Genomic DNA, 10,652 nt, shown 5'->3' with positions numbered 1-10,652 from the left:
AGTTGAGAGTTAATAGTACAGGTGAAAGACCAGCTTGGTAAATCTTTTTGCTACTAGAATCTGTAACAGACATATTTATTTACTGGCCACACTTTGTGGCACGTGGGAGCTTAGTTCCCTGAGGGACTGAACCGATGCCGCCTGTAGTGGAAGCGTGGACTCTTAACCAGTGTATTGCTAGGGAAGTCCTTCCAGCAAAAATTTATTGACAAAATGGAATTTGCAGTCTGCAGCTCTCTCTACAGCTCATGTATCTATTCCAAACACCTGGAGTCTTTGTGAGTTCCCTTATTAATGGAGGAATTTCCATGACTGCCAAAGAGGAGTTTCCTTCTCTCCTTCAGGAAACAAAACTAAAGGCCAGGTTGGCCCTGCCATATGTCCATGTGCATGTAGATGGAGATTTCTGCTCATAGATGCAAATTGCTCTGGTGTTCCTTGTGTCTTTGAGATAAATCTGTTTCAAGGTGCCATGCTGGAGTTGCACATAAACAAGAAAAATTGGAAGAGGTTTGTGGGCAAAATAGCAACCAGTTTTCTTTTTATTATTGGAGTATAACTGCTTTACAATGTTCTGTTAGTTTTTGCTGTACAACAAAGTGAATCAGCTATTAATATATGTATGCATATATCCCCTTTCTCTTGAGCCTCCCTCCCACCCTGATACAACCAGTTTTCATTGTGGGACCTGTGCTTTCAGACTAGAAATTACATTTCAGAAAGGTTGGAAATAACTTTTTTTTTTTTTTGGAGAGAACTTTTGAGATCTATTTGTAAACTGGAAGTTGAGGCCCAGAGAAGTTAAAATGACTAACCCACTGAAATGGCAGAACCAGGAGCCCAGATCACCTGTTTTGTGCAAGGAAGACTAAGAACATATTCCAGTCAGCAAGCTCTGTACACTCTGTCGCAAACCACTCAGTGTGCCCGTCAACTCTTCTAAGAACTCATCCAACACTGAGACTGTCAAGAGTGAGTTTTTCGGAATGAGGTGAGTCTGCCAGGAGGGAGCTTCTAACTGCCAGACAATTTGGTAATGTGAGGACTGCCTCTTATTTTCACTGGAAGGGGATACCATCTGCCTTCATTACCTACCCGTTCACTGACTTATCAACAAGGGAAGCAATGAGGCTCATGGCACCTTCCTTTCAAGCATTTTATTGTTTTAAAGAATGTTCATATCCATCTCCCTGTTTTTCTCCCTTTCCAATTCTGAGAAGAAACCTTTTTCTTAATTTTAAAAAAATATTTATTTATTTGCTTGTGCAGAGTCTTAGTTGCAGTATGCGGGAACTAGTTCTTCGACCAGAGGACCAGAGATTGAACCTGGGTCCCCTGCCCTGGGAGTGTGACGTCTTAGCCACTGGACCACCAGGGAAGTCCCTGAGGAGAAATCTTGAATAGGATTAATTCCCAGCTACTGAGGTTCAAAGATAAAAAGTGAAATGTCAGTTTTTTCAAAGAGGACTGTAAAAAAAGAGAAAAGTCAAACACCAATAACATCTTTTCCTCTTTTGGGATTTTTTTTTTTCTTCAAAAAATTCTGAGCCTATTATCTCTATACTCCCCACCCAAAGTCATGGTCATCTTTTTTTAAAATGTTTATTTATTTGGCTGTACCAGGTCTTAGTTGCAGCATGCAGGATCTTCTATCTTCGTCATGGCATGCAAGAGCTTTAGTTGCGGCATATGAATCTTAGGTTGTGGTGTGTGGAATCTGGTTCTCTAACCAGGGATGGAACCAGGGCCCCTGCATTAGGAGCACAGTCTTAGCCACTGGACCACCAAGGAAGTCTCCTGCTTAAAGTCTTATATGGTACCTCTTTAGAAAGACCTTTTCTGCTCAGCCAATATTCAGAGCTAACACCTTGCACTCACTGTACACAACATTGTTTTAAACCCTTTCTACATACCAACTCTATTAAACTTCAGTACAAGCCTAGAAGATAAGTATTCTTTTTTCCTCCACATATTGAGGGAGAAGGTAAGTATTCTTATTCGCTCCCTATGAAGCAAGCACTGTTATTATCTCCACATTGGACCTGAGAAAACTGGAGCACAGAAAGGATAGATAACTTTGCCAAAGTCACACAGGGAGTATTAGAACCTGGGTTTGAACTCTAGCCATTTGGTGCTAGAGGCTGCACACCTGATGTCCATATGTTGCCAACATAACGTAGGCCTCTTCTATTCCATTTTTCTTACTCGTGGCACCCCATTTTCTCCCTTTTTACCATGAATTATACTTTGCAATTAATTCTTGCTCATTTATTTTTGTTATTAGAATGTATTACCCATAGGGCAGGAATCTTACATGTTTCATTTATATCATAGGTGTGTGCCTGCTAAGTCACTTCAGTCGTGTATAACTCTGTGACCCTATGGAGTGTAGCCCGCCAGGCTCCTCTATCCATGGATTCTCCAGGCAAGAATACTGGAGTGGGTTGCCATGCCCTTCTCCAGGGTCACAGGTACTATATTAATTGAATAAATGAAGACATGTATGCTTGTGGGTGCCATTCTGCAACAAACTTTTAAGGATTAATTTTACTTTGAAACAATTTCATACTTACAGAACAGTTACAAGAATAATACAAAGAACTTCACCCAGATGTCTCAAAAAAATTTAGCTAGATGTCATCAAAATACACTTTAGGGCCAGAGGATGGATCCAGGATGACTTGAACAACAAATATTTCTGGAGGACCTGCTATTATTGGGTTATAGAGCTGTCTCCTAACTGGTCTTTCAGCTGCAGTTGCTGCCTCCTAGTCTTACACAGCAGCCAGAGTGATCCTTTTAAAACAAGTTAGATCGTTACTTCTTTGCTCAAAAGTCTGAAATAATTCCTCATTGCATGAAAAGTAAAAAATCAGTGTTCTTTTCTCTCATCTCCTCTCCCACTCCTCTCACCTTGATCCAACCACACTAATCTTCTTGCCATTTTCCTAAGATTCTAGACATGCTTTTTTTTTTTTTATCGTAGAGTCTCTGCATCAGCTGTCTTTGTAATTTTTCTCAAGTAACTACAGAGCTATCTCCTCTGCTTCTTTGTTGGTTCCTAAACATGCATCACTATATCTCCTTTACTCTGCTGTGTTCTTTTTTCCCCCTAGCAGTTACCACTTTCTAATATACTCTACAGTTATTTACTATAGTTACTGTTCTGCCTCCTTTACTAGAATATAGATACACGATGAGAGGATATCTTTTTCTATTTTGTTTGCTGGATACCCCAGGCACCTACAGGGTACCTAGCACATAAGAAGTGTTAATAGCTGTTGAGTGAAGAAATGTTGAAGGTGTACTAAGTGCCAGGTCCTGATTTAGGTGCTGAGGCTACAATAAAGAAACTCTCAGCCCTCGTGGGCCACCCAGACCTATTCCAGTCTTGGCTCTCCCGCCTATCCCTGTGAGAGCTGGACAAGTTACGTAACCTCTCTGAGCCTTCCTTTCCTATCAAGTGTTATGAAGATTAGACAGAAAAACAGCATCTGTATAGCATTTGGCATAAGAAGAGTTTAAACATTTGTTTCCTTTCTTTCCAGACTGGAAAGTTGGTAGCCTGACATCTCTGCCAAAGGTTTATTTAGGCAAGGTTTTCATACTGCCTTGGCAACCGTGCAAACAGGTTACTCTCTGGCCAGGCTTACCTGATTTTTAATTGAAGATATTCTGGCGAAGAGAATGCTTAAAAGCGTAGGAATGAGAAACCAGGGAATGGCTAACGTCACCTGCTTCGCCGTTTTGCATCGTTAAAGCCCCCCTGGGTCCCCAAAGAGGTGAAAGTCAAGACGAAGAGAAGGAAAGGAAAAGAGGACCAGCTAGCCACTACAGAAAACTACAAATCCCAGCACTCCCTGCGGCAGATAACTACGGGTCTCAGCGGGTTCCGAACCCCGTACCCAGGGGGCCTCTGGGGGGGCCTGCAGCCTGGGTTCAGCGGGAGAGGGCGTGGGGCGTGTCGAGGCAGTGGGGAAAATCGGGTCAAGCTTGACGCCGCTGCGCAGACGCCTCTCACGGGCCGGACGTGACGTAGGGAGGGTTCCGGCTTCGGCCTCCGCCGCTGCCGCCGCTAGTACCGCCGCGGATACCGCCGCCGCCGTCGGGGCTTCTTACTTCTAAAATGGCGCCCCTGGACTTGGACAAGTACGTGGAGATAGCGCGGCTATGCAAATACCTACCGGAGAACGACTTGAAGGTAAGCCCGGCGGAGGCGGGAGCGCTGCTTTCGGGGCTCGCCCCTTCCGGCAGTGGGGCGCCCGCCGGCCCGCCCTTCCTCTCTCCGCGGGACCCCCCGGCGGCATCTCGTCCCATTAGGGTGGAGGGCCTAACGCGATGTGAGGAGACCGGGTCCGACTTGGTGTCACGCGGGGGGCGGGGGGAGCCCGAGACCTCCCGAATGCTGTCCCGGTCCTCTCTGCGGGGATCCCGAGGGATGTCGCGGCCTCTGCCCCCGGGTTTCCCCCTCAGCCCTCACGGCTTTGCTTGCAAGGCACCTCTTCTTTTACCCCGATTTCGGCTCTCGCGCCCCGGGGTCATCCACTCCGGGGGCGGTGACGGGAGCGCGGGGTGGCCGGCGTCTGACAGGAGATGTCGCCGGCTCCCGGAACGCAGCCCCAGTGTGTTCAGGGACCTGAGGAATGGGTATGGGAAGGGGCAGGTGGGGGACCGGACGGTCTGGTGGTGATGCGAGAACGTCAAGTCGTCCCTCTTTCCCGGGAGCTTCTCCCAGTTACTTTCTGAGAGTGTTGGTTTTCTCCTGATAATTCCAATATGAACCCGTTTTCGAGTACATCGTTGGGCTATAGTTTAAGTGGATAAAGTAGGGGGCTGTCAATAAATACAAATACATTTCTGTCAAGTCCACCCTCCCCCGAAATCTCTTCTTAGCTCAAGATTGCATTTTCTGAGTTTTCCAAGGGAGGAGAGTTGTTCCTTGTACTGCTGAGTCCAAGTAACAGTAAACCTCTGTTTGAGTAAAGGAATGAGTATAAGAATAAAGGAATGTAAGTCTTTGGGCTACTGCTCTTTTTGACAAGTGTTTCTTTGCGTTTGTTAAAACCACTTCTTAAGCGACTAGCAGTTTTTAGCCGTTCCTGCTAGTGCCTGTTTTTTTGTTCATTTAAGTTGATTTGTTGTGTGCTAAGTGGGTAAACTGTTGATAGTTTTGAGTTCATTTTATTCTTTAAGCTGTGAGTTTAAAGCAGTTTATCTTTGTGAGTTTTCTTCTCTTAAGGAAGATACTACTTTTTTTTCCATCTTTTGGTACAGGGAGTTGAACGTCTGTTAACAGTATGCAAAATGCTTGAGGCCACAGGAGCTGTTGTGAATATAACTTATTTGTACTTAGATGTTAATTATATGTGCTATTTGATAGGGATGTCATTCTTGTCCATTTCCCCCTTTTTTAGCAGGATAATTTAATTAAAACAGGGACAAAGCCAGTAATAATAAAAATTAACTTTTATGCTCTTTTTTTTAAAAGTTAGTTTTATTTATTTGTTTGGCTGTGCCATGTCTTAGTTGCAGCATGTGGGGTCTTTAGTCGTGGCATACAAACTGCTAGTTGTGGCATGTGGATCTAGTTCCTTGACCAGGGATTGAACCCAGGCCTCCTGCATTGGGTGCCACTGGATTACTAGGGAAGTCCCTAACTTTCATGCTCTTATCACAGTAGTTTTGAAGCTTCTTTCTGCTGTATGACTTTTTAGGAAACAGGAATTTTCCTAAGAAGAAAAAAAAAAAGGAAAAACAAAGCAAAACATTGCAACCCAGTTCGTTAGAAAACTAACCAGTTGTCTTTTAGTAGCATTGTTGATTCCATTGGTGAAGTTGACTTTTGCATGTCCGTGAGATGAAGTGGCGTTTTCTGTTCTTTAGCAGTTTTAACCTTTATGTTTATAATGAGTAATGTGTTGCTTATTATGAAACATATCTTGATCTTGGGTATTGAAATGATAGGAAAGATAGGTCAGCTGAATTTTCTTTAGACCTCTTAGTTTTATAAACATCAGATTTCCTTCCCAGCCTAAAATAATGTATTTGTTAAACCATTTCATTTCCCTTTGAAGCACAATGGGACTGTACTTAGCATGTATCTGTTTCCTAGTAAATTCCTCCCCACAATACTAGAAAAAAAAAGAATTCTAAATTTTTCTATGTAAGTAGAGGCTTTTCTTCTTTGTCTTGAAAATATTTTTATCAGATTAACTTTCTTGTGCTGCATCTCTGGTGTATTTAAAGAAATTTAATTCTGTTTCTCCCTCTTGGCATCAAGTGCAAACTAAAATTAGGTGGGCCAAGAAAGTATTCCAGGAGCATTTCTTCTGAAGCTTTAAAGCCAAAATAAAATATTCTATCAAAGGAAGAAAAGAAATCATTGGGGCCACTTAATGATCATTATGGAAAAGTTTTGTTCTGGTAGGAAAATAGAAATTTACCTGTGTTTTGAATTGACTGGAAGTTGGAGATACTAAATAAAATAATAAATGCATAGGATGTTCTAGATCTAATCATGATCTCTCCGTATCTACCTTGGAAGTGGTCAGATCACTAGTCCTGGATCAAAAGTACATAACTGTTTTAAGAAATAAGGATGATACGTGAAAGTGTGCGGACCACAGGGTAAGCTTTCTTAAAAAAAGAGTTCATGTGATTCTCACCCACTATAAAGATTTCAGAGAGGATCATAGAAGACACAGATTTCATATCTGGCCAAGTGGAAGAAGGAATGATAACAGACAGGCTTACCAAATACTTAAACTTAAATATTTTGGCATGAGAAAGGATCTGTGAAGTGGAGATTGTCTGATCTCTCTGACAGTTCTTAAAAGTGCCATGTAAGTAAAGAAATGGCACACCCAGTTGACATTCAGTTCTTTCTTTTTTTACTGAAGATCTGAAGACGATTTCTGTAGTCGGGGTTGGGAGAATCCTAGTGTCTGCGTCAGACATACAACGCAGAAATAGTAACCATGTCTATAGATTAATAATTTAATGCAATCTTTTTTGGAGCTCACTTTTATGTTTACTCTGAGCCATCTGTTTTTCATGTAAGACCACCTGCTCTGCAAAGGTGTACCTCTGTTTGAAATGCCTCCATAAAGCCTCAGAGAATCCTCCCTTGCTTTTTTCTGAGATTTGATGGAGAACCTTTTGCACCTCCTTGTGTCGGCCTGTGTCTAATTTAATAGATTCTCATATGTGGTAGTCATGATCCTTCTAGGCCTGAAGCCTGTTAGTCTTGCCACTCACCTTATTGCCTGTCTTATTGATCATTCTGTTTACCTGAGTTATTTGGTTTTGCATATTATCTTTTCAGGTATTGCAAGGAAAACTGAACGCAGTACAGCAGTTAGGGATAGACCATGGCTTTGTATAGGGCTAAAATAGTGTTTTCAAGACCTTTTCTGATAATGCTTGGCATTTTGTCTTGTCTTTTTTGCCATAGAATCACATTCTCTCAGATCTTCTGAAAATAGTCTGTAGTAGTGCTGTCTAATAGAAAGAAAATGCTCATAAATGTGAGTGTCAAATTATATTTACATTTTTATTATTTTATTTTATTTTTTTACTTTTATTTTTAAACTTTACATAATTGTATTAGTTTTGCCAAATTTATTTACATTTTTAAAAGTAAAAACATATACAGGTGAAATCCATTTTTAGTAGTATTTTATTTAATGCAATTTCAACATGTAATTAATATAAAATAACTAGTATAATATCTTGTCTTTTTTGTATTAAATCTATGAAATGTGATGTACATTTTACATTTATGTTAATAACACATCCCAATTTGGATCAGCCACACTTTAGGTGCTCAGTAGCTACATGTGGCAGTAGGTTTCCTATGGGACAGTGCACGCTGCTAATGACTCCCCAGCCCCTTTTCTAGAATTTCAGAACTGAGAATCAGTGTTTACCTAGTTCTGTATCCTCACTTCGCTGACGGGAAACTGAGCTTCGTAGAGTTCATGATCTGCCTGAGGCTGTCCAACTAATAAGGAATTAAGTTTGAAAGCCTCTTTGTGCAGAGCTCTTTCTGATATAGTTAATAACCTTTTTAGGGTGGCAAGTAGCATATTTTTCTAAATACTGTATGTCTTCCACTTCATCACCTTCTTTTACTTTCCATTCTGAGCACATTGGAGTACTCTCTTCTGACTATGTGCCTCGTACTTCCCTGCATCTTTGCGTCTGCTGAGTCTCTTTCTTTCACCTACTTACTTAATACTTACATGGCAGAGATGTTAAATTATTTAATATTGTGTAAGTTGGGTATTAACATTTGCCCCATTTTACAGACAGGTAACTCAAACAACAGACAAGTAACTTTTCAAGTCATATAGCTAGTAATAAGTAAGTGGAGAAGCTGGGATGCAAACCTAGGGAGTCTGGCACTAGGGTTCACATCCGTAACTACCACTTATGCTTCCTTTATACAACACTCTTTATGCCCCTTTGTTTTATTTTGAAAAATATTCATTGTTTTGGTCTCATCACGTGGCTTGTGGCATCTTAGTTCCCTCACCGGAGGCTGAACCAGGTCCACAGCATGAGAGAGCCGAGTCCCAGCCGCTGGACTGCCAGGGAGTTCCCCTCCATGCCCCTTTTTAGCTCTAGCTCACATGTCACTTTCTCCATGCAGGGCTCTTGGATTCTGCAGTCAGAATGATTAGTAATGGTTAGAATTTACACAGCTACTTAATTTTCAGAGCACCGTTCTGTCCATTCTACCACTGTGATAGAACAGATATCAGAACCAGGACTTGATAAGGTTTACGTGATTTTTGCCCTAGTGAGTCAGCAGAGTACATATCTGAATTTATTTGCTATTAAAAATTTCCATTCTCGAATTTCCTGGCTCAGTGCTTTCACTGCCAGGGTCTGGGTTCAGTCCCTGGTTGGGGAACTAAGATCCTGCAAGACACTTGAGATCCTGCAAGACACTTGGCAAGGCCAGAAAAAAGAAATTCCATTCTTTTTCTATACTGACCTTTGCCCCATAGCACTTTCTGTTCCATTTTACTACCATTTATGTGGTTCTTTCTTGTATGATGGTAAGTATACCTGTCTTCACCATTAGATTACCAGCTTTATGAAGGGCCGGGATCCTATCTTGTTTATTTTGGTATTCTCTACAGTCTTAAACACTACCTTGTATGTACTGCTTTACAACAAACATTTCTTTAAATGTCCCCTTATGTCAAATAGTATTCTCTGTGGATTCTTGAGAGAGAATTTGGTACTTCTCAATGTCTTTGAGGGGCTTTCAGTATAGTAAAGGAGGTAGAAGGGTAAACAAGTGATCATTGCAGCGTGTGGTAGTGCTAAAATAGAGAGCTGTTCATCATATCAGAGAACATAGACGAAGCAGCATCTAACTCTCAAGCACAGATAGTTTCACAAAAGGAGGAGCAATGAGAGAATGAGCCGAGTTTTTTCAGGTAGACAAAACAGGAAGGAAAGAACATGAAGCAGAAGAAATCCCGTGTACAGTGGTATAGCTTAATCCCCAAGAACACAACTCGAAGTAGTTTGGTATGGCTGGAGGCGGTGCAGCGAAGACAGGCAGAGGCCACATCTTGGAAGACTAGGCTGATACACGTGGATTTTTATCTTTTAGATGGATAAACACTTCCAAAAGTTTTTTTTTTTTTTAATATTTGTTTACTTATTTGTCTCTGCTGTGTCTTCGTTGTAGCATATGGGATCTAGTTCCCTGACCAGTGATTGAACCCGGGTCCCCCGCATTGGGAGTGCAAAGTCCTAGCCACTGGGCCACCAGGGAAGTCCCTTGAAATGTTTTTGTATTTTAGGGAAAAACAAATAATCATACTATGACTATGTGCTATCTTTTAAAAGATGGCTAACTAAAAAAGTAAGTTGAAAGAAAACCATTTGAAGGATACACTATTGTATACAGTAGGAATGTGACAAAATCAGAGATGATATCTGAATGGAATTTGGGAAACACTGCATAGACAGACAACAACCTTAGAGGAGTGTCCTCGAAAGGTTTTTGAAGGAGACAGTGACAGGTTTTAGAAATATTCTGGCAGCATTGTGGACTTTGGACTGGAATGAGAGAAAAATGTCATCGAAGCAGTAGACCAGGTGACACGAGAGCTTTAGAAGTAAGCCAGTGTCAAGTGGTTGTGGTGTTTAAAAGGACATGAAGAAGGTATAATAGGACCTGTTGACAGAGTATATATCTGGGTTATGAGAGAGGAGTTCAGGGTAATCTCTTAGTTCCTGGCATGGATTACTTAGTAAATACAATACCTGGATTAAGGAATACAAGGGAATTTGGTTTGGGTCATACTGAACTGGAGATGCTGCCAAGCCAAGACACTGAGTTAGAAATGTTGAGAAGACTGTTGGATCAGTTATGTAGTAGCCATTCATTGATTGCCAAAATGTGCTGCAGACATTATTCTAATGTATTAAACTCACGAGAAAGGTCTAGATCAATTGTTCCTAATTGGAGGTGATAGTGCCCCCCGCAAGAGGATATTTGGCAATGTCTGAAGACATTTTTAGATTTTCACAGCTGGGGTTGCTGTGGCTATCTAGTGGATGTAGGGGCCAGATGTTGCTCAGTCAGTCACTCAGTCATGTCCGACTCTTTGCAACCCCATGGGACT

General features: G+C 41.5%; 1 protein-coding gene across 1 annotated transcript in view; it reads left to right on the top strand.

Annotated features, from left to right (window-relative positions):
- Positions 1-3,544: 3,544 nt before the first annotated feature.
- PPP6C (protein phosphatase 6 catalytic subunit) overlaps positions 3,545-10,652 on the top strand; it is a 43,461-nt gene continuing 36,353 nt past the window's right edge. Inside the window, exon 1 of the mRNA XM_061431309.1 lies at positions 3,545-4,201. Coding sequence (XP_061287293.1) covers positions 4,127-4,201 — 75 coding nt within the window. The 5' untranslated portion in view covers positions 3,545-4,126. The remainder of the gene's footprint in view (positions 4,202-10,652) is intronic.

Source organism: Bos javanicus, chromosome 11 (genome assembly GCF_032452875.1).
Source record: "Bos javanicus breed banteng chromosome 11, ARS-OSU_banteng_1.0, whole genome shotgun sequence".
NCBI classification, from domain to species: Eukaryota; Metazoa; Chordata; class Mammalia; order Artiodactyla; family Bovidae; genus Bos; species Bos javanicus.
The sequence above is the reverse complement of the archived record's forward strand: the minus strand, read 5'-3'. Positions and strand labels throughout refer to the sequence as shown.